The 24,330-nt window shown below is 36.9% G+C and overlaps 1 protein-coding gene across 1 annotated transcript in view; it reads left to right on the top strand.

Moving 5' to 3' along the window:
- The first annotated feature begins 599 nt into the window (after positions 1-599).
- The window catches only part of LOC136150700 (uncharacterized), a 30,206-nt gene continuing 6,475 nt past the window's right edge, over positions 600-24,330 (top strand). Inside the window, exon 1 of the mRNA XM_065911401.1 lies at positions 600-800. Within this exon, the coding sequence (XP_065767473.1) occupies positions 600-800 (201 nt within the window). The remainder of the gene's footprint in view (positions 801-24,330) is intronic.

Here is a 24,330-nt window from a genome sequence, read left to right as displayed (position 1 = left end):
TCAAGACAAGGCTTTAATTGTATTTAATTCTCCCACAATCAAGTAAGTGGATTACACTCTGTGACATGTGTGCAAAAATAAGTTATTTTGTTTGTATTGCTAATTCATCTTATCCTCGAATTCCCTCCTGCTCATAAATAAATAAGTAAATTACTAATTGAATAAGTGAAACTTTGAGATTAAAGGTCACCTTTCTTTTCATAGTTCTCCTATGGATTCACTTGCAGTTTCAATTGTTTTTGAAGATGCACTTGTTTTCTGCTGTGCTGAGTCCTGGTTGCTTCTCCAGTTGTGGTACACAGGCTTCTCACTGGGGTGGCTTCTGTTGTTGTGGAGCATGGGCTGTGGGTGCCCAGGCTTCAGGAGCTGCTGCACGTGGGCTCAGAAGTTGCAGCTTGCAGGCTCCAGAGCACTGGCTCAGTAGTCGTGGTGAAGGGGCTTCTTTGCTCTGAGGCATGTGGGATCCTGGGCCACGGATTGAACTGGAGTCCATTGCGTTGCAAGGCGGACTCTTAACCACTGGACCACCAGGGAAGTCCCCTCATGCTGTTTTAATTTACCTGTAAAGTAGGTAGTTACACAGGTTTTTCACAGCCATGATGGTCCAGTGGAGTGTGAGGAATTTGTGCAGGATTCAGAAACAGTTTGCCGTGTTGTACTGGTGTTCTATCAGAAAAAAGCGAGTGTCTCTGACTCCTAGCCACCCTGCTAACTGTGACAGCCACAACACCCCACCGCACTTTAACAACCCCACCCAGAACCACTTCCGAGCACCACTTACAGCCTATGGGGAACCAAGGGTAACGTCTCAAGATTCGTCCCTCCAAAGTGCCCTCATAGGTTTGCTCTATCATTGTTCTGTCTTTGGTTCACCCTTAAATTATGTTGTAAGACTTTTTAGGTTGGGTTCCCCAGGAAACAGACTGAGACGTGCGTATAGCTTGGAAAATGCCCTCAGGGACAATATCTCTGAGTAAATGAAGGACGCAAGAAAGGGCACAGGGAGAAGTTAAACTGCCGTGTGGTGCAACAGAATCCACAGTGGACCATAAACACGGGCTCAGGAGCTGGGCCCTGAGCTCAGAGCTGTTTTCACTTGAGGCAGTTTTGCTGCTACAGGTGCAAATGCAGAACAACACCTCTGCATCTGTACCTGAAGGAGTTGCTACCTGTGCTGCAAATGAATCTTTTGTTTTTTTCAGAATTTGATTTTTTGGTGAAACACCAGCAAAGAAATATGGAGGAGTATTTCTTTTAGTCCATTTGGGCTGACATGACAAAACAGAACACTCTAAGTATTTGAATTTATTTCTTACAGTTCTGGAGGCTGGGAAGTCATGGTTGTGACAGCTACTTCATGTTTGGTGAGAATCTGCTTCCTAAGCTGTCCTCTCACTGTAACCTCACTTAGCAGAAGGAAGAGGCAGCTTTCAAGGGCCTCTTGTAGAAGGGCACTAACCCCCATTCATACTTCCTAAAGAACTCACTTCCCAACATCATCACCTTGGGGGTTATAATAACATTATATGAATTTTGGAGGGACACAAGTATTCCATTCAGAGCCATAGATTTCACTTTGGTTTTTCATTTGGGTAGTATGGTTAGAATAAGATTATGCGGGCAACGTGGAGATTTGTAGACAAAACCCTAGGTAGAAATTCATTGGAAATGGACTCTTTTTGGCCATTTTTAATGTTTATTTATATTCCCTTTTAAATTTATTTTTTTAATATATAAATTAAGGAAGAGTGGTAGCTCAGCTGGTAAAGAATCTGCCTGCAATGCAGGAGACCTGGGTTCAATCTCTGGATTGAGAAGATCCCCTAGAGAAGAGAAACGCAACTGACTCCAGTATTCTTACCTAGAAAATTCCATGCACTGGGAAGACCCAGAGGAATCAGGTGGAGTGGGAGGTGGGAGGTGGGGGTCGGGGTGGGGAATACATGTAAATCCATGGCTGATTCATGTCAATGTATGGCAAAAACCACTACAATATTGTAAAGTAATTACCCTCCAACTAATAAAAATAAATGAAAAAAAAAAAAAAAAACACAACAAACATGCTCCATGAAAATTCCTTGGAAAGAGGAACCTGACAGACTACATAGTCCCTAGGGTCAAAAAGAGTCCTTCAAGACTGAGCAAATTTCACTCACTTATTCATTATAAATCTCACTGTACAGAAGAAAAAATTGAAGGTCAGGGGTCATGATTTTTGTCTAGCTCCCAGTTAGTAGAAGAGCCTATTACTGCAATTCTCACACTTTTTCACCAGAATCATCTCGATTATTTGTATACCAAACAATGTGTTAAATTTTAGTGTGATCTACATTATTAGGTACTAAATATTAAATCTTCATTTAATTTCCCCATTTGCTCAAGCCCCCAGGGGCTGAATCAGAGTTGTTGTTCAGTCACTCAGTTGTGTCTCACTCTGTAACCCCATGGTCTGCAGCACACCAGCCTTCCCTGTCCTTCAGCATCTTCCGGAGTTTGCTCAAAATCATGTCCTCTGAGTTGGTGATGCCATCCCACCATCTCATCCTCTATTGTCCCCTTCTCCTCTGGCCTCTATCTCTCCCAGCCTCAGGGGCTTTGGCTAATGAGTGGGCTCTTTGCATCAGGTTACCAAAGTCTTAGAGCTTCAGCTTCAGCTGCAGTCCTCCCAATGAATATTCAGGGTTGATTTCCTTTAGGATGGACTGGTTGGATCTCCTTGCAGTCCAAGGGACTCTCAAGAGTCTTCTCCAACACTACATTTCAAAGGCTCAATTCTTCGGCACTCAACCTTCTTTATGGGCCAACTATCACATCCATACATGACTACTGGAAAACCCATAGCTTTGACTAGATGGACTTTTGTTGGCAAAGTAATGTTTCTGCTTTCTAATACACTGTCTAGGTTTGTTGCAACTTTTCTTCCAAGGAGCAGGCATCTTTTAATTTCATGGCTGTGGTCACCACCTGCAGTGATTTTGAGCCCAAGACAGTAAAAATTCTGCTTCTGTTTCCAGTGTTTCCCCATCTATTTACCATGACGTGATTGGACCAGATGCCATGGTCTTAGTTTTCTGAATGTTGAGTATTAAGACAGATTTTTCACTTTCCCTTTCACCTTCGACAAGAGCCTCTGTAGTTCTTCTTTCCTTTCTGCCATTAGGGTGGTGTCATCTGAATATCTGAAGTTACTGATATTTCTCTGGCAATCTTGTTCCAGTTTGTGCTTCCTCCAGCCCAACATTTCGCCTGATGTACTCTGCATATAAGTTAAATAAGCAGGGTGACAATATACACCATTGACGTACTCCTTTCCCAACTTTAAACCAGCCCATTGTTCCATCTCTGGTTCTGACTGTTGCTCTTGACCTCTTAACACATTTCTCAGGAAGCAGGTCAGGTGGTCTGGTATTCCCATCTCTTAAATAATTTCCCACAGTTTTTTGTGATCCACACAAAGGCTTTAGCATAGTCGGTGAAGCAGAAGTAGATGTTTTTCTCCATTCTCTTGCTTTTTGTATGATCCAGCGATAATCGTGATTTGACCTCTGGTTCCTCTGCCTTTTCTAAATCCAGCTTGTCAGTGTGGAGGTTCTCGGTTCACCTACTGTTGAAGCCTAGCTTGAAGCATTATCTGGCTAGCATGTGAAATGAGTGTGATTGTGTGGTAGTTTGAACATTCTTTGACACAGTGTGGTGGTTGTTAATAATGGAGCATCAATGTCAGAAAGAGAGAAATCCCAGTCTCCCTGAGTAAAAATTACATGTGCACCAAGAGACACTCTGTATCTCAAGCTGAATCCCATAAAACTAGTTCATAATTGCAGGGAAGACATTAAGTGCCTAATATTGATGGCCTCCATGTCAATATTTACCTTTTAATACCAACTCCATCAGTAACACATGTTCATGTCTTAAGGGCTTTTACACAAAGATGGAACATTCTGATACTTTAAAGACTAAATTGAAAGACTAAATTAGAAGTTACATCCAAATAAACATTAAGAAGTTTCTTAAATGAAACTTTATGTCAAAATTATGGTTGGAAAATGTTCTAAATCCATATTTTCAAAAGAGTCTCACTTCCTCAAGAATCAAACCACTTAAAATACTACCAAATTTGAAGTATAATTTATTTAAATATAGTGACTATAGCACATTGAGATATGTTTGGACTGATCTGGTCAAATCCAATAATCTATGGGCACTTGTCAGCAGCTCTCCTCCCAGTGATTCCCACATCTCTAATGGCTCATCTTGACTATCTACTTGGGGGTGGTAATACTATGTCTTCATTTTCCTTGTCCACCAAGCACTTTGATTTATGCACTGTATCCTCCCTTACCTGAAGGCTCACCATGATTGCACCTCCCTGTCTTTCTACCTAATGTCCTTGGGAATAGAAACCAGAAAAACCTGAGTGTCTTTTGAACCACCAAGGATGATAGGAATGAATGAGGCACTTGACTTGGGTGCAAAATTGACGGTGGTATCCAAAAGCCAGTAATAAAGATGAAAGTATTTGAGTTCAATATTTTAAAGATGAAAATAATATAAGGTCATTGATTAAAACATTCAAATTTAAAATAATTACTGATCTTTCCTCTGCCTCAGGTGATGATATGGCTATACATAGTTCTATTATTTGAAATTTTTACTTATTAACCTACTACAATATTATTAAAGTCTCTTCAGTATAAATATGGAGAAGGAAATGGCAACCCACTCCAGTATTCTTGCCTGGAGAATCCCATGGACAGAGAAGCCTGGCAGGCCACAGTCCACGGGATCACACAAGTTGGACATGGCTTAATGACTAAACCACCACCACCACAGTAAAATAACAGACATTAACAAGCATTGGCAAAGATGTGTAGAAACATGAATCCTCACATATGGTGGGAATGTAAATGGCACAGTATGTTTCCCAAGGATACTGTGAAAATACAAGATGCTCATGGCATCATCATTCACCATAGTCAAAGTGGAAATAATTCAAATGGCTATCGACTGGTGAATAGACTAAAAATATACAATGGCAGACTATTCAGAAGTAAGAATGAACAAAATATTAATGCATACAACAATATGAATGAATTTCATTGCCCAACAATGAAAAATCAATGGAGGCAGAAATTATGTGCTTTTATTTCCTTAATATATGCTTAGGTCTGGGAAGTGGAAATGTGTATTATATTCATTAAGTACTCTATTTTGCCAAAACTTGTTAGAAGTAGGCAAAGTGCTTATTTATAACAAAGTGCTTGATCAAGATGACAGGAGAAAGTGTTTCAAAAATGAGATAAAACCTCAGACTTCATATTCTCCACTGAGGTATAAATAGATATTTTATATGTGCAATACAAATAAGCTATAGAAATGGAAAAGTATGCTAACTGAATAATGAAATGTAATGAAACTAAAATTTTAATTTCAGAAAATTCACATAAATGGAGCTCAGATTTTTTAAAAAATGATGTGATAGGATTATAAAATGTGACTATTATTGAGACTTTTGATTTTGTTTCAGATTGTTAAAATATTTGAACTGATTTCCATTTCCAAATCTATATAGGACAGCATTTATTTCACCTTGCTCTCTGTAACATTGAGTATTCCTCAGTTCATAAACTTCATTCTTTTGAATCAGCATCTATTTTTTCAGTCAATTGCAAGTTTGTTTTTTTCCCTAGTCTAGTAGAATGTTTTCACTTTATGAATTATTTTACTAATTTTATTAATATGTGAAAAAATACAGAAAGCTTCACAAATCATAACTGTACAGCTTGATAGATATGAATAAAGTGATCACACTGTGGAATTAGCATTAAAATCAATAAACAGACTATTACCACAGCCCTGGGAATTCTCATCAACTCACTGGTACTATACAACACCCCACAGATAATCATTTTCTTTCTAAACCAATACATTTATGTTAGCAATTTTTTAAATTATATGATGAATCATGAGTAAGTGATGGCTTTTTTCCCACTGAATATTACTGTGCTTTTTAGTTTCATGCATGTCTTCCACATAGTTGAAATTCAGGCATCCTATTGATGCACTGTACTTGCTTATGTGAAATTCACAGTTTGCTTATTTGTACATGAACATTTGTACATTTGTTCACTGTACATGAACACTGAGTTATATTTGTTTACTCTGTGGAGGGTGGTGCCTTGAAATGTTTGACTTTAAATTTACTAACCTTTTCTTTTAATTTTCTTCCTCTGTTTTTACTTTACATAAATTTTTCTCCATTTGAGAGTCAAAATAAATCTCAATAAACAAATTCACCTATATTTTCCTAGTTATTCAAAAATGATTTTATCTTAAAAATTTAGCTATTAAATACATGTGGAATTAGTTAGCTGAATGATATGCTCTGATACAGCTATTTTTTCTCCATTTAATTAAATGATTAAACCATTAGATAGATAATCCTCCTTTTAATGACCAGGGCTCTTGGCCTCCTGAGTCAACATAAATTGATCAGAGGCAAGAAGAAATTCAGACAAGGCTTTATTGGGGCCCTTGTTGTAGTAGGGGGATGCAGCAACAAGCAACAGCTTCCTTTGCTTGATCCCTCGCTGAGATGGGGTGAGCTGGATCCTTATATGGGTTGAGAGCAGGGGTGTGTCCAGGGGTCAGGCTGGAAGTGTTACTTCAGTGGTTTGTCCATCCCTTTCTTGGTGTTTGTGGGCAGGGGGCATGCAGAATACCCTGCTTTTGCTACCGACTCTTCAGAAGCAGCAGTTTTTTGGTTTTTTTTTTTTTTTTTTTTTGTATCTTGTTGGTGATGAGTGAGTGAAAGTAGCTCAGTCGTGTCTGATTCTTTGCGACCCCATGGACTATACAGTCCATGGAATTCTCCAGGCTAGAATACTGGAGTGGGTTAACGGTTCCCTTCTCGAGGGGAAACTCACAACTCAGGGAGCAAACCCAGGTCTCCTGCATTGAAGGCAGATTCTTCTTTTTTTTAAATTCATTTCTTAATTGAAGGATAATTGCTTTACAGAATTTTATTGTTTTCTGTCAAACTTCAACATGAATCAGCCATACACATGCATATATCCCTTCCCTTTTGAATCTCCCTCCTTTCTCCCTCCGCATCCCATGCCTCTAGGTTGATACAGACCCCTTTTTGAGTTTCCTGAGCCATATAGCAAATTCCCCCGTTGGCTACCTAACTTACATATGGTAATGTAAGTTTCCATGTTACTCTTTCCATACATCTCACCTCACCTCCCCTCTCCCTATATCCACAAGTCTATTCTGTATGTTTGTTTCTCTATTGCTGCCCTGCAAATAAATTCTTCACTACCATTTTTCTAGATTCCGTATATCTGCGTTAGTACAGGATATTTATCTTTCTCTGTCTGACTTAACTTCACACTGTATAATAGGCTCTAGGTTCATCCACCTCATTAGAAATGACTCAAATGTGTTCATTTTTATGGCTGAGTAATATTGCATTGTGTGTATGTAGCACGACTTCTTTATCCATTCATCTGTCAATGGACACCTAGGTTGCTTCCATGTTCTAGCTATTGTAGATAGTGCTGCAATGAACTGTAGGATACATATGCCTTTCTCAATTTTGGTGTCCTCAGGGTATATCCTATGAGTGAGGCTGCTGGGTCATATGGTGGTTTTATTCCTAGTTTTTTAAGGAATCTCCATACCATCTTCCACAGTGGCTATATCAGTTTATATTCCCACCAACAGTGCAAGAGCGTCCGCTTTTATCCATACCCTCTTCAGCATTTATTGTTTGTAGACTTTTTGATGATGGCCATTCTGACCGGAGTGAGGTTATATCTCATTGTGGCTTTGATATGCATTCTCTAATAATGAGTGATGTTGAGCATCTTTCATGTGTCTATTAGCCATCTTTATGTCTTCTTTGGAGAAATGTCTGTTTAGGTCTTTTCCCCCCTTTTTGATTGGGTTGTTTGTTTTTCTGGTATTGAGTTGTATGAGCTGCTTGTATATTTTGGAATTTAATCCTTTGTTAGTTGTTTCATTTGCCATTATTTTCTCGCATTCCTACGGTTGTCTTCACCTTGCTTATAGTTTCCTTTGCTGTGCAAAATCTTTTAACTTTAATCAAGTCCTATTTGTTTACTTTTGCTTTTATTTCTGTTACTCTAGGAGGTTGGTCATAGAGGATCTTGCTTTCTTTGATTTATGTCACCTAGTGTTCTGCCTATTGTTTCCTCTAAGAGTTTTTATAGTTTCTGGTCTTGCATTTAGGTCTTCAATTTATTTTGAGTTTATTATTGTGTATGGCTTTAGGAAGTGTTCCAATTTCATTCTTTTACATGTAGCTCTCTAGGTTTCCCAGCACCATGTATCGAAAAGGCTGTCTTTGCCCATTGTATATTCTTCCCTCGTTTGTCAAAAATAAGGTGCCTATAGGTGTGTGGGTTTATTTCTCAGCTTTCTGTCTTGTTCCATTGGTCTATATTTCTGTTTTTGTGCAGTATCATACTGTCTTGATAACTGTAGCTTTGTAGTATAATATGAAGTCAGGAAGGTTGATTCCTCCAGTTTCATTCTTCTTTCCAAGACTGCTTGGGCTATTCCGGGTCTTTTGTGTTTCCATATGAATTGTGAAATTTTTTGTTCTAGTTCTGTGAAAAATACCATTGATAATTTGACAGGGATTGCATTGAATCAGTAGGTTGCATTTGGTAATATAGTCATTTTCACAATATTGATTCTTCCTCCCCAGAAACATGGAATATCTCTCCATCTGTTTATGTCACCTTTGATCTCTTTCATCAGTGTCTCATAATTTTCTGTGTAGAGTTATTTTGTCTCCTTAGGTAAGTTTATTCCTAGATCTTTTATTCTTTTTGTTGCAATGGGATTGATTCCTTAATTTCTCTTTCTGATTTTTCATTGTTAGTATATAGAAATAAAGGTGATTTCTGTGTATTGATTTTGTACCCTGTGACTTTGGTAAGTTCACTGATTAGCTCTAGTAATTCTCTGATAGTATTTTTAAGGTTTCCTATGTACAGTATCATGTCACCTGCAAACAGTGAGAATTTTACATCTTCTTTTCTGATCTGGATCGCTTTTATTTCTTTTTATTATCTGACTGCTGTAGCTAGGCCTTCCAAAACTATGTGCGGTTATAGTGGTGAAAGTGGACACCCTTGTCTTATTCCTGATCTTACGGGGAATGCTTTCAGTTTTTCACCATTGAGAATATGGTGAAACAACATTATTTTTTGAAGCATTTTAATAACAAATGGCTTCTGAATTTTGTCAAAAGCTTTCTGAATCTACTGAGATCAACGTATGTTTTTTTATCTTTCGAATTATTAATATGGTGTATCACATTGATTAATTTGTGTATATTGAAGAATCCTTACATCCCTGGCATAAACCCAACTTGATCATGTGTATGAGCTTTTTAATGTTGAATTCTGCTTGCTAAAATTTTGTTGAGGATTTTTGCATCTATGTTTATCAGTGATATTGGCCTATAGTTTTCTTTTTTTGTGTTGTGTTTGTCTGGTTTTGGTATCAGGGTGTTGGTGGTCTTGTAGGATGAGTCTGGCAGTATTCCTTCCTCTTCAGTTTTTGAAAGAGTTTTAGAAGGATAGGTACTAGCTCTTCTCTAAATGTTTGATAGAATTCTCCTGTGGAACCATCTGGCTCTGGGCTTTTGTTTTTTGGGAGACTTTTTATTACAGCTGCAATTTCAAAAGAACTGTACACAGAAAATTATAAGACACTAATGAAAGAGATCCAAGATGATGTAAACAGATGGAGAGATATTCCAAGTTCCTGGGTAGGAAGAATCAATATTGTGAAAATGACTATACAATCAAATGCAACCTACCGATTCAATATGCTGCTGCTGCTGCTAAGTCACTTCAGTCATGTTTGACTCTGTGCGACCCCATCCCAGGGATTCTCCAGGTAAGAACACTGGAGTGGTTTGCCATTTCCTTCTCCAACTGATTCAATATAATCCTTGTCAAATTATCAATGGGTTCTATTGGATTGTTCATAATTTCTATTTCTTTCTGGTTCAGTCTTGGCAAATTGAACTTTTCTAAGAATCTGTCCATTTCTGCCAGGTTATCCATTGTATTGCCATATAGTTGTTCATAATAGTCTCTTATAATCCTTTGTATTTCTGCATTATCTGTTGTAACCTCTCCTTTTTCATTTCTAATTTTGTTGATTTGATTCTTCTCTCGTATTTTCTTGATGAGTCTTGCAGGCAGATTCTTAACCAGCTGAGCCACCAGGGAAGCCCAAGAATATGGAATAGGTAGCCTATCCCTTCTCCAGAGGATCTTCCCAAGCCAGGAATTGAACCAGGGTCTCCTGCATTGCAAGCGATCAGCTTTACCAGCTGAGCTACTAGGGAAACCCCTTGTAGGTCATAAATGGCCCCAACTGCACAAGTAGGCAGTTAATTTTAGTCCCTTATAGCTTCTTTGTATTTTGTTGCCCAAGGAGCTATTTGTCTAGGTACGCACTGCAGCAAAGGATCCATGGTACCAGCCAGTTTCATTCCTTTGAACATTTGATCTTTAGTGTAAACTTCATGATCTGATCAGTTATTAAACAAATGCATGTGTTTTATATGATTTCTCTATTTGACAGGCATGCTGATTTGTACCAAAAAAATTAAAGTTAAATTAGAATGAAATGACTTTTTTAAATGCTTGATTTATCCTAAATTTAATTGTAAAGAAATAATACATGCTACAGAAAACACTCAAGACATTTACAATTCCTGTTGCATGCTTTCATTTGTTCACTTTATCATATAGGCTAATAATGAAGAGTATCTCTCAAATAATTTTCATTTTTGAGATTTTAGGGTTTCATTCAACTTATGGCAGTGCATCTAATCACAGTTATATTTTTTACTAATTTTTAATAATACTTTTTATAACACTTTAATATAAACATCTATATGAGAAATACAAATTAATATGTATATTAAAATATGTTCTCTATTTAGTAGATCTTTATGTGACTTTTTTTTTTGCATTGATTCTACTCCCCATTTCTACCCCAGATGAACTTCAAGGGAAAATCTTTCATCTTCTTTTGTAATTCTCTGTCAAAACTTTCACCTTGCTCCACTGTGAAGTGATGCTTCCAGTCTCTGATGGTATCTAGTGGGACAAGCACATGCACAACTCTGGGTGAGGAGGTAGCACTGTCATGGAAACATTTCCTACAACCCACCATAATCTCTTCTCATGCAGCTGAATATTGAGAGTTCTCCATGGGGCTTAATACTTCAATTTTCCTTGCACACGGATGAGCTAAGAAACAAATTTAGTATCGAATAATTCTGAAAATGATATAGAGTCCACTTTCTTATCTGTTCAACTTCCATTAATCATTACCATTAAATAAACTTTCTTTAGATGGAAAAACAAACCTAAAATAAATGACATGAGTAGAATATTTAAATATATTTCAATAAATGCCATGCACTGCGCTTGGTGAACTGCATCTATCATGTAATACAGTTCTTAACACTCCCCTTCAAAGCACATGTTACTTCATTTTTAATATTGAAAAAAGAATAAGATTCAAAGACATTCAAGAAATGAAGTCAAGCTCCCAGAAGGTGCTCAGGCATGTAATTGCTATAGTTTTACTTGATGGAAGATTGAAAACATTATTGAGCACATTTTTTAATGAAGATAAATAATTTGGCATTTTTCAGCTATCAGAATTTCTTGTGTAAAGTTAATTATTGGCATGGTAGAAATAATAAGCTCATATGAGTATGAGAAATGTTTTATAACTGACCTAGTTGAGTAATCAAAATGAAAGTTGATAATAAATGTGACAAAGAAAAACAAATTTTTAAAAATACTAGTATTTACAGTAACTTCAATAAGATCTTACACAATTAAGAAATAATCAATGTCTGTCATCATGATGCTATTCAGAAAAAAATATGAATAAAATAGAGAGGTAAAAATTATGTTTTAGAATGGTACATATTAAAGTGTTTAAGAAAAAATACATGACCTTAAGGGTATTAGTAGTAAAATATATTTATTCTTAAATATCCTTGGCAAATTATGGAGCATAAAAAAATTTATTGCATGTTGTTGAGTATTTGAAATCATAGCAGACTAAGTTAATGATGTATCAATCTATGTTTCACAATGAAGATCAGAACTTGATGGAAAAGCAGGGTTACAAACTTCTCCTCCGGCCCTGCCTGTGACACAAAAAATAAATGTTAAACTTTCTTCTAGAATGTTCTGGGAGAAATAAAGGACACCAATAATTGGAATTGCTGAGGCAACTGAGAGAATTCCTACAGTCTAGATAATATTCTGTTTTATGATCTTAGTGGCCACTCTGTTAATATTCATCAGTCTGTGCATATATGATTTACAGATTTCTCTGTATTTGTCATATATTAATAAAATTTAAGAATAATTAATAAAAACACACAACATAAGATCTGTTTCAATTTTATTTGGGGGCTTTCTGAAGACTATTGCCTGGGACACAGCCTCTCAATATCTCTGAGGAACTTCTCTGAAGAGGTAAGCGGGGAGGCAACGTATATGTGATTTTGGAGAAGTTCAGTTCAGTTCAGTTCAGTTCAGTCGCTCAGTCCTGTCTGACTCTTTGCGACCCCATGAACCCCAGCACGCCAGGCCTCCCTGTCCATCACCAACTCCCGGAGTCCACCCAAACCCATGTCCATCGAGTCAGTGATGTCATCCAGCCGTCTCCTCCTCTGTCGTCCCCTTCTCCTCCTGCCTTCAACCTTTCCCAGCATCAGGGTCTTTTCAAATGAGTCAGCTCTTCACATCAGGTGGCTGAAGTATTGGAGTTTCAGCTTCAGCATCAGCCCTTCCAATGAACACCCAGGACTGATCTCCTTTAGGATGGACTGGTTGGATCTCCTTGCAGTCCAAGGAACTCTTAAGAGTCTTCTCCAACACCACAGTTCAAAAGCATCAATTCTTTGGCACTCAGCTTTCTTTACTGTCCAACTCTCACATCCATACATGACCACTGGAAAAACCATAGCCTTGACTAGATGGACTTCTGTTGACAAAATAATGTCTCTGCTTTTTAATATGCTGTCTAGATTGGTCATAACTTTCCTTCCAAGGAGTAAGCTGCAATCACCATCTGCAATGACTTTGGAGCCCAGAAAAATAAAGTCAGCCACTGTTTCCACTGTTTCTCCATCTATTTCCCATGAAGTGATAGGACCAGATGCCCTGATCTTAGTTTTCTAAATGTTGAGCTTTAAGCCAACTTTTTCACTCCCCCCTTTCACTTTCATCAAGAGTCTCTTTAGTTCTTCTTCACTTTCTGCCATAAGGGTGGTATCATCTGCTATCTGAGTTTACTGACATTTCTCCCGACAATCTTATTTAAGCTTGTGCTTCATCCAGCCTAGCGTTTCTCATGATGTACTCCGCATATAAGTTAAATAAGCAAGGTGACAATATACAGCCTTGACATACTCCTTTCCCTAATTGGAACCAGTCTGTTTTTTCATGTCCAGTTTTAATTGTTGCTTCCTGACCTGCATACAGATTTTTCAAGAGGCAGGTCAGGTGGTCTGGTATTTCCTTCTCTTGAAGAATTTTCCGCAGTTTACTGTGGTCCACACAGTCCGAGGCTTTGGCATAGTCAATAAAACAGATGTAGATTTTTTCTGGAACTCTCTTATCTTTTCAATGATCCAATGGATTTTGGAAATTTGATCTCTGCTTCCTCTGCCTTTTCAAAAACCAGCTTCAACATCTGGAAGTTCACAGTTTACGTATTGCTGAAGCCTAGCTTGGGGAATTTTGAGCATTACTTTACTAGCGTGAGAGATGAGTGAAATTGTGTGGTAGTTTGAGGCATTCTTTGGCATTACCTTTCCTTGGGATTGGAATGAAAACTGACCTTTTCCAGTCCTGTGGCCACTGCTGAGTTTTCCAAATTTGCTGGCATATTGAGTGCAGCACTTTCACAGCCTCATCTTTAAGGATTTGAAATAGCTCAACTGAAATTCCATCACCTACTAGTTTTGTTCGTAGTGATGCTTTCTAAAGCCCACTTGTCTTCACATTCCAGGATGTCTGTCTAGGTGAGTGATCACACCATTGTGGTTATCTGGGTCATTAAGTTCTTTTTTGTACAGTTATTCTGTGTATTCTTGCCACTTCTTCTTAATATCTTCTGCTTCTGTTAGGTCCACACCATTTCTGTCCCTTATTGTGCCCATCTTTACATGAAATATTCCATTGTTATCTCTAGTTTTCTTGAAAAGATCTCTAGTCTTTCCCATTCTATTGGTTTACTCTATTTCTTTGCACTGATCACTGAGGAAGGCTTTCTTATCTCTCCTTCCTATTCTTTGGAACTCGGCATTCAGATGGATATATCATCCCTTTTCTCCTTTGCCTTTCACATCTCTTCTTTTCTCAGCCATTTGTAAGGCCTCCTCAGACAATCATTTTGCCTTTTTGCATTTCTTCTTGGGAATGATTTTGATCACCACCTCCTATACAATGTTATGAATCTCTGTCAATAGTTCCTCAGGCACTCTATCAGATCTAATCCCTTGAATCTATTTGTCCCTTCTACTGTAAAATCGTAAGGGATTTAATTTAGGTCATACTTGAATGGTCTAGTGGTTTTCCCTACTTTGTTCAATCTAAGTCTGAATTTGGCAATAAGGAGTTCATGATCTGAGCCACAGTCAGCTCCTGGACTTGTTTCTGCTGACTGTGTAGAGTTTCTCCATCTTTGGCTCCAAAGAAAACAATCAATCTGATTCCAAAATTGACCATCTGGTGATGTCCATGTGTAGAGCCGTCTCTTGTGATGCTGAAGAGGGTGTTTGCTATGAGCAGTGTGTTCTGTTGGCAAAATTCTGTTAGCCTTTGCCCTGCTTTGTTTTGCTTTCCAAGACCAAACTTGCCTGTTATTCCAGGTATCTCTTGACTTCCTACTTTTGCATCCCAGTCCCCTGTGATGAAAAAAACATCTTTTTCTGGTATGAGTTCTAGAAGGTCTTGCAGATCATCATGGAACAATTCAACTTTAGCTTATTTGGCATTAGTGGTTGAGGTATAGACTTGGATTACTGTGACATTGAATGGTGTGCCTTGGAAACGAACAGAGATCATCCTGTCATTTTTGAGACTGTACCCAAGTACTGAAATCTTTTGGACTCTTTCATTGACTATGGGAGCTACTTCATTTATTCTAAGGCATTCTTGCCCACAGTAGTAGATATAATGGTAATCTGAATTAAATTCACCCATTCAGGTTCATTTTAGTTCACTGATTCTTAAAATGTTGATGTTCACTATTGCTGTCTCCTGTTTGCTCACTTCCAATTTACCTTGATTCATGGATCTAACATTCCAGGTTTCTATGCAATATTGTTCCCTATAGCATTGGACTTTACTTCCATCACCAGTCACATCCACAGCTGTGTGTTGTTTTCGCCTTGGCTCAGCCTCTTCATTCTTTCTGGAGTTATTTCTCCACTCTTCTCCAGTAGCCTATTGGGCACTTACAGACCTGGGGAGTACATCTTTCAGTGTCATATCTTTTTGCCTTTTCATACTGCTCATGTGGTTCTCAATGCAAGAATACTGAAGTGGTTACCAGATCGCAAAGTCTACACTAATGATCAAAGGCTCAGAGGTGGAGTAATCATCTAATGGTTCAAACATTTAACTATTTGCATGAAAAAAAAAATTGTATCTATAATATAACACTCACTGAGCTAATTTCACATGTATTTAATAAGCTAAATAGTTTAAGATAAAATCATTTCAAATAACTAAAAAAATATAGGTGAGTCTGATCACAAATTTCAACTGGGGGAAAAATTGTGAAGCATAAGAGCAGTGGAAGAATGTCCTTTAAAAATGTCCTTTAATAGGTGATTGGATTAAAAAGTCTCTAGTGTATTCGTACAATGGAATGTATGAATCGACATGAACAGGCATGAACAAAGCACAATAACTTCAGTGGATTGCAAGAGTGTTATGTTAAGTGAAGAAAGCCAAACACAAAAGGTTACATAATTCATCATCTCATTGTTATGACATTCTCAAAGTAACAAAGGTATAGTGAGGGAGAACAGATCAGTGATTTCCAGGTGTTAAATTCAGGGAGCATTTGTGAATACTAACAGGCGACACAAACAAGTGTGTGACACAGGAAGTGTTTCTTCCTGTTGAGGAATCAGTTTGTACCCTGGCTGGGCTGATAGTTACATGAAACTACACACATATGCTTGTCTTAGTAGATATGGTTGGAAACTGGAAGCATCACTTGACAATGGGGCAAAATGAAAGGTTTGACAGAGTATTCCAAAGGAAGATGAGATATTTTCCTTTAAGTTCATCAGAGATATGAATGAGGAGTACAATTTACAAAAGAATCATATAAAAAAATCTACTAACTAGAGAGCATATTTTAATATACATATATTTGTATTTCTAATATAAATGTTAACTATAAGTTAATAAAATAAGTAAACTGTGCTTGGATTAGTTGTCATGAATTTGATGAACACTTTGAAAGTTCAAAAAATAAAATAATGGTCTGCATTGTTAGCCTGAATGATAAAGGAAAGACAAAAGGCATACAAAAATGTCTTGGGTTTTATGTAGTGTGTACTTTTCTTTATCTCAATTAAATTTAGGATCAATCAAATGTTAAACAGTCTTTTCATCCTTTTAACTAAACTTTAATGCTTTGGCTTACAATCAATGTAAATATTGAAATTGAGAAATCACATGTAAATACACACATCTACTAATAATTTACCAGATCAAAGTTTTCACAAAAGATTAAAAGTTCAAGGTAAATTAATCATTTAACTATTTGAATGAAAAACATAGTTACATCCATAACTCATCACTAACTAAATTAATTCTGGCTATATTTAATACTTAAATATTTAAGATAAAACCATTTTGAACAGCTAGAAAAGTATAGGTGAATCTGATCATAATTTCCAAATTGCAAAAAACTTGTGAACCACAAAAGCAGTGGAAGAAACTCTAAAAAATTAGTATATTTACAATAATAAACATTTTGAGGACTACTATCCAGTAAATAGAAATAACCCAATACTCACATATAGCAATACAAATAAAGAAATCGTGTGACTTTGTATAAGGAAACACTATAAGAATGCATGAATTACAACTACATGGAAAACATATATGAATCTCAGAAATATAATATTCAATGGAAAAAACAGACACATCACACAATTCATTATAAGAGTTTAAAAAACAGCAAGATCAATCTATGACTTGAAAAGGAGAGTAATTACCTTTTGAGGATGGTATAGTAACTGATTAGGTAAATGAGAACAGTCTTAAGGTCTTAGCAATATTTTTAATTGAGTTATAGTTGCTGTACAATATTACATGAGTTATAGATGTATAATACAATGATTCAAAGTTTTTAAAGATTATACTCCATTTATAGCTATTATAAAATATTGGCCATTATTCCCTTCATTGTACAATATATCCTTGTAGCTTATTTTACACATAATAGTTAGTACCTTTTAATCCTCTACCACTATATTGCCCTTCCTCACTTCCTTCTTCCCACTGGTAACCACTAGTTTGTCTTCAGTTCAGTTCAGTTCAGTTTAGTCGCTCAGTCATGTCCGACTCTTTGCAACACCATGGACTGCAGCATGCCAGGCCTCCCTGTCCATCACCAACTCCCAGAGTCCACCCAAACTCATGTCCATTGAGTAGATGATGCCATCCAACCATCTCATCCTCTGTCGTCCCCTTCTCTTCCCGCCCTCAATCTTTCCCAGCATCAGGGTCTTTTCAAATGAGTCAGCTCTTCCCTTTAGGTGGCCAAAGTGTTGGAGTTTCAGCTTCAACATCAGTCCTTCCTGTGAACACCCAGGACTAATCTCCTTTAGGATGAACTGGTTGGATCTCCTTGCAGTGCAAGGACTCTCAAGAGTCTTCTCCAACATCACAGTTCAAAAGCATCGGCACTCAGCTTTCTTTACTGTCCAACTCTCACATCTATACATGATCACTGGAAAAACCATAGCCTTGACTAGACAGACCTTTGTTGGCAAAGTAATGTCTCTACTTTTAGAAATAGTTTATTTCTTGATCTTAGTGCTGGTTCCATAGGTTTAGTCATTTTGCAAATATTATTATTCACAATAATAATTTTGTGAATTTTTCTGTATTTGTGTCATATTTAATAAATATGTGAAATAAATAACAAGTATGAAAACATTTTGTAAGACTAAACACAAAGCTTGCCATTTATAGAAAAGACAAAACATTAGTTCATAACTGCATGCAAGCATACTGTGTCATGTTGAATGCTTTGCGACCTCATGGACTGTAGCCCACCAGGCTCCTCTGTCCGTGGAATTCTCCAGACAAGAATACTGCAGCGAGTTGCCATGCCCTCCTTCTGGGAATCTTCCTGGCCCGGGGATGGAACCCACATCTATTATATTTCCTGCTTTGGCAGGCAGGTTCTTTACCATTAATGCCACCTGGGAAGCCCAATTCATAATTAGCAAAATTTTAAAAACTGAGTAATGCTCAAGGTTTGAAAGAGTGGAGTGAAATAAACATTCTTATACATTTTTGTGAAAATGGAAATCAGTTCAAATGTTCTTTATAGAAATTATGACACAAAATTCAATTTCAAGAGACTGTAGAGGAGCAGTTAATCAATACAGCATCGTATTGGCAGAAGACACACAGACAAATGGAACAGAATAAATGTCCCACATATAAAATTACAGAAGTACAGCTGAATTTTGAAAAAATTGCAAAGGCCATTACATCAAGAAAAATAGATTTTTCAGCAAATGGTGTTGTAATAACTGGACATTCATAAACAAAAACAATGACATTTGATCTAAATATTATATCTAATAGAAATTAACTCAAAGCTCATTGTGGATATAAATATAAAACATAAATCTATAATACTTTTAGAAGAAAACATAGGAGAAAATATTCATGACTTAAGCGCAAAGTTCTTAGCCTTGAAATCAAGGCGTCATCCATTAAAAAGATATAATGAACCTGTTTAAAATTAAGAAAAAAAATTCACACTGCAAATGATCTTCTTAGGAAACATAGAAAGTTTTTAATTAATGTAGTATACTCTGAATATTCCTATTTTAATAAAACTGTTTATTTTCAAAGAAAGAAAGAAAAGCCATAGACTGGAAGGAAATATTTTCAAATCATATACAGTATTTCCTGAAGGACTTGTATCCAGAGAAAATGAATTCTCTAAGCTCAACAGTCAGGAAACAATTGGTCCAACCAGAAAATTAGCAAAAGACTTGAAAGACACTTTATCACAGAGGATAAAGGAATGGTGAATAAACATTTCAAAATATATGTGCCACCATTAGTCATCAGAGAAAAGAATAAAGCAATTGTGAGATATCACTGCATACTTATTTGAATCGGTTTTATGAACTACTGACACCACCAGATGCTGCGAATGATATGGAGCAAATAGATCTCTCTTACATTGTTGAGTGATACACAAAATGTCACAGCCACTTGGAAGACAGTTTAGAAATTTCTTATAAAATTAAACATATACTTAACATATGATTGGGCTTTCCTGCTGGCTCAATGGTAAAGAATCTGCCTGCCAATACAAGAGATGTCGGTTAGACCTCTGGATTAGGAAGATCCCCTAAAGAAGAAAATGGCAACCCACTCAAGTATTCTTGCCTGGGAAATCCCTTGGACAGAGGAGTCTGGGAGACTAGAGTCCATGGGGGTTACAAACAAGTTGGACACGACTTAGGGACTAAACAACAGCAACAACAACATGTAATTAAGCAATCCTACTGTTGAAGCTTAATCCTAGAGAATGAAAACTTCTATGCACATACAAAGTTGTACATGAATGTTTATTACATCTGTTTGTGATAACCTAAACTAGATGTATCCCAAATGTCCCTTCAGTAGGTGAACGGATAAAGACACCACAGTATAGCCACACAATGACATTTCACTCAGGAATAAAAAGAAATGTACAAAACACAATAACTTCAACAGATTTCCAGGGCATTACCCTAACTGAAGAAAGATAAACTTGAAAGGTAACATAGTTTATGATTTTATTTTCATGACATTCTCAACCTGACAAAATTACAGTGATGCAAAGCAGCTAAGAAAAATCCAGGTGCTAAAGTAGGTGGGTGGACGGAGACCAAAAGAAAGCAGGAGTCGCAATACTCATATCAGATAAAATAGACTTTCAAATAAAGGATGTGAAAAGAGACAAAGAAGGTCACTACATAATGATCAAAGGATCAATCCAAGAAGAAGATATAACAATTATAAATATATATGCACCCAACATAGGAGCACCGCAATATGTACGGCAAACACTAACGAGTATGAAAGAGGAAATTAATAGTAACACAATAATAGTGGGAGACTTTAATACCCCACTCACAACCATGGATAGATCAACTAAACAGAAAATCAACAAGGAAACACAAACCTTAAATGATACAATGGACCAGCTAGACCTAATTGATATCTATAGGACATTTCACCCCAAAACAATCAACTTCACCTTTTTCTCAAGTGCACACGGAACCTTCTCCAGAATAGATCACATCCTGGGCCATAAATCTGGTCTTGGAAAATTCAAAAAAATTGAAATCATTCCAGTCATCTTTTCTGACCACAGTGCAGTAAGATTAGATCTCAATTACAGGAAAAAAATTGTTAAAAATTCCAACATATGGAGGCTAAATAACACGCTTCTGAATAACCAACAAATCATAGAAGAAATCAAAAAAGAAATCAAAGTATGTATAGAAATAAATGAAAATGAAAACACAACAACCCAAAACCTATGGGACACTGTAAAAGCAGTGCTAAGGGGAAGGTTCATAGCATTACAGGCACACATCAAGAAACAAGAAAAAAGCCAAATAAATAACCTAACTCTACACCTAAAACAATTAGAGAAGGAAGAAATGAAGAACCCCAGGGTTAGCAGAAGGAAAGAAATCTTAAAAATTAGGGCAGAAATAAATGCAAAAGAAACTAAAGAGACCATAGCAAAAATCAACAAAGCTAAAAGCTGGTTTTTTGAAAAAATAAACAAAATTGACAAACCATTAGCAAGACTCATTAAGAAACAAAGAGAGAAGAACCAAATTAACAAAATAAGAAATGAAAAGGGTGAGATCACAACAGACAACACTGAAATACAAAGGATCATAAGAGACTACTACCAGCAGCTCTATGCCAATAAAATGGACAACTTGGATGAAATGGACAAATTCTTAGAAAAGTATAACTTTCCAAAACTGAACCAGGAAGAAATAGAAGATCTTAACAGAGCCATCACAAGCAAGGAAATCGAAACTGTAATCAGAAATCTTCCAGCAAACAAAAGCCCAGGACCAGATGGCTTCACAGCTGAATTCTACCAAAAATTTAGAGAAGAGCTAACACCTATCTTACTCAAACTCTTCCAGAAAATTGCAGAAGAAGGTAAACTTCCAAACTCATTCTATGAGGCCACCATCACCCTAATTCCAAAACCAGACAAAGATGCCACAAAAAAAGAAAACTACAGGCCAATATCACTGATGAACATAGATGCAAAAATCCTTAACAAAATTCTAGCAAACAGAATCCAACAACATATTAAAAAAATCATACACCATGACCAAGTGGGCTTTATCCCAGGAATGCAAGGATTCTTTAATATCCGCAAATCGATCAACGTAATACACCACATTAACAAATTGAAAGATAAAAAACATATGATTATCTCAATAGATGCAGAGAAAGCCTTTGACAAAATTCAACACTCATTTATGATTAAAACTCTCCAGAAAGCAGGAATAGAAGGAACATACCTCAACATAATAAAAGCTATATATGACAAACCCACAGCAAGCATCACCCTCAATGGTGAAAAATTGAAAGCATTTCCTCTGAAATCAGGAACAAGACAAGGATGCCCACTCTCACCACTACTATTCAACATAGTGTTGGAAGTTTTGGCCACAGCAATCAGAGCAGAAAAAGACATAAAAGGAATCCAGATAGGAAAAGAAGAAGTGAAACTCTCGCTGTTTGCAGATGACATGATCCTCTACATAGAAAACCCTAAAGACTCTACCAGAAAATTACTAGAGCTAATTAATGAATATAGTAAAGTTGCAGGATATAAAATTAACACACAGAAATCCCTTGCATTCCTATACACTAACAATGAAAAAACAGAAAGAGAAATTAAGGAAACAATACCATTCACCATTGCAACAAAAAGAATAAAATACTTAGGAGTATATCTACCTAAAGAAACAAAAGACCTATACATAGAAAACTATAAAACACTGATGAAAGAAATCAAAGAGGACACAAACAGTTGGAGAAACATACCGTGTTCATGGATTGGAAGAATCAATATTGTCAAAATGGCTATTCTACCCAAAGCAATCTATAGATTCAATGCAATCCCTATCAAGCTACCAACGGTATTTTTCACAGAACTAGAACAAATAATTTCACAATTTGTATGGAAATACAAAAAACCTCGAATAGCCAAAGTAATCTTGAGAAAGAAGAATGGAACTGGAGGAATCAACCTGCCTGACTTCAGACTCTACTACAAAGCCACAGTCATCAAGACAGTATGGTACTGGCACAAAGACAGAAATATAGATCAATGGAACAGAATAGAAAGCACAGAGATAAATCCACGAACCTATGGACAGCTTATCTTTGACAAAGGAGGCAAGGATATACAATGGAAAAAAGACAATCTCTTTAACAAGTGGTGCTGGGAAAACTGGTTAACCACTTGTAAAAGAATGAAACTAGAACACTTCCTAACACCATACACAAAAATAAACTCAAAATGGATTAAAGATCTAAATGTAAGACCAGAAACTATAAAACTCCTAGAGGAGAACATAGGCAAAACACTCTCCGACATAAATCACAGCAAGATCTTCTATGACCCACCTCCCAGAATATTGGAAATAAAAGCAAAAATAAACAAATGGGACCTAATGAAAATTAAAAGCTTTTGCACAACAAAGGAAACTATAAGTAAGGTGAAAAGACAGCCCTCAGATTGGGAGAAAATAATAACAAATGAGGAAACAGACAAAGGATTAATCTCAAAAATATACAAGCAACTCCTGAAGCTCAATTCCAGAAAAATAAACGACCCAATCAAAAAATGGGCCAAAGAACTAAACAGACATTTCTCCAAAGAAGACATACAGATGGCTAACAAACACATGAAAAGATGCTCAACATCACTCATCATCAGAGAAATGCAAATCAAAACCACAATGAGGTACCATTACACGCCAGTCAGGATGGCTGCTATCCAAAAGTCTACAAGCAATAAATGCTGGAGAGGGTGTGGAGAAAAGGGAACCCTCTTACACTGTTGGTGGGAATGCAAACTAGTACAGCCACTATGGAAAACAGTGTGGAGATTTCTTAAAAAACTGGAAATAGAACTGCCATATGACCCAGCAATACCACTTCTGGGCATACACACTGAGGAATCCAGATCTGAAAGAGACACGTGCACCCCAATGTTCATCGCAGCACTGTTTATAATAGCCAGGACATGGAAGCAACCTAGATGCCCATCAGCAGATGAATGGATAAGGAAGCTGTGGTACATATACACCATGGAATATTACTCAGCCGTTAAAAAGAATTCATTTGAATCAGTTCTAATGAGATGGATGAAACTGGAGCCCATTATACAGAGTGAAGTAAGTCAGAAAGATAAAGAACATTACAGTATACTAACACATATATACGGAATTTAGATAGTTGGTGGCGATAACCCTATATGCAAAACAGAAAAAGAGACACAGAAATACAGAACAGACTTTTGAACTCTGGGGGAGAACGTGAGGGTGGGATGTTTTGAAAGAACAGCATGTATATTATCTATGGTGAAACGGACCACCAGCCCAGGTGGGATACATGAGTCAGGTGCTCGGGCCTGGTGCACTGGGAGGACCCTGAGGAGTCGGGTGGGGAGGGAGGTGGGAGGGGGGATCGGGATGGGGAATACATGTAACTATATGGCTGATTCATGTCAATGTATGACAAAACCCACTGAAATGTTGTAAAGTGATTGGCCTCCAACTAATAAAATAATATTAAAAAAAAAAAAAATAAAAAAAATAAAGTAGGTGGGTGGGTATAACTACTAATGGGCAATGACAGGAGGTTTCTTTATGGTGATGGGGTACTTTGTATATCCTGATTGTGCTGAAGTTTACATGATTCT

This window comes from Muntiacus reevesi, chromosome 19, assembly GCF_963930625.1.
Source record: "Muntiacus reevesi chromosome 19, mMunRee1.1, whole genome shotgun sequence".
Taxonomy (NCBI): Eukaryota; Metazoa; Chordata; class Mammalia; order Artiodactyla; family Cervidae; genus Muntiacus; species Muntiacus reevesi.
The sequence above is the reverse complement of the archived record's forward strand: the minus strand, read 5'-3'. Positions and strand labels throughout refer to the sequence as shown.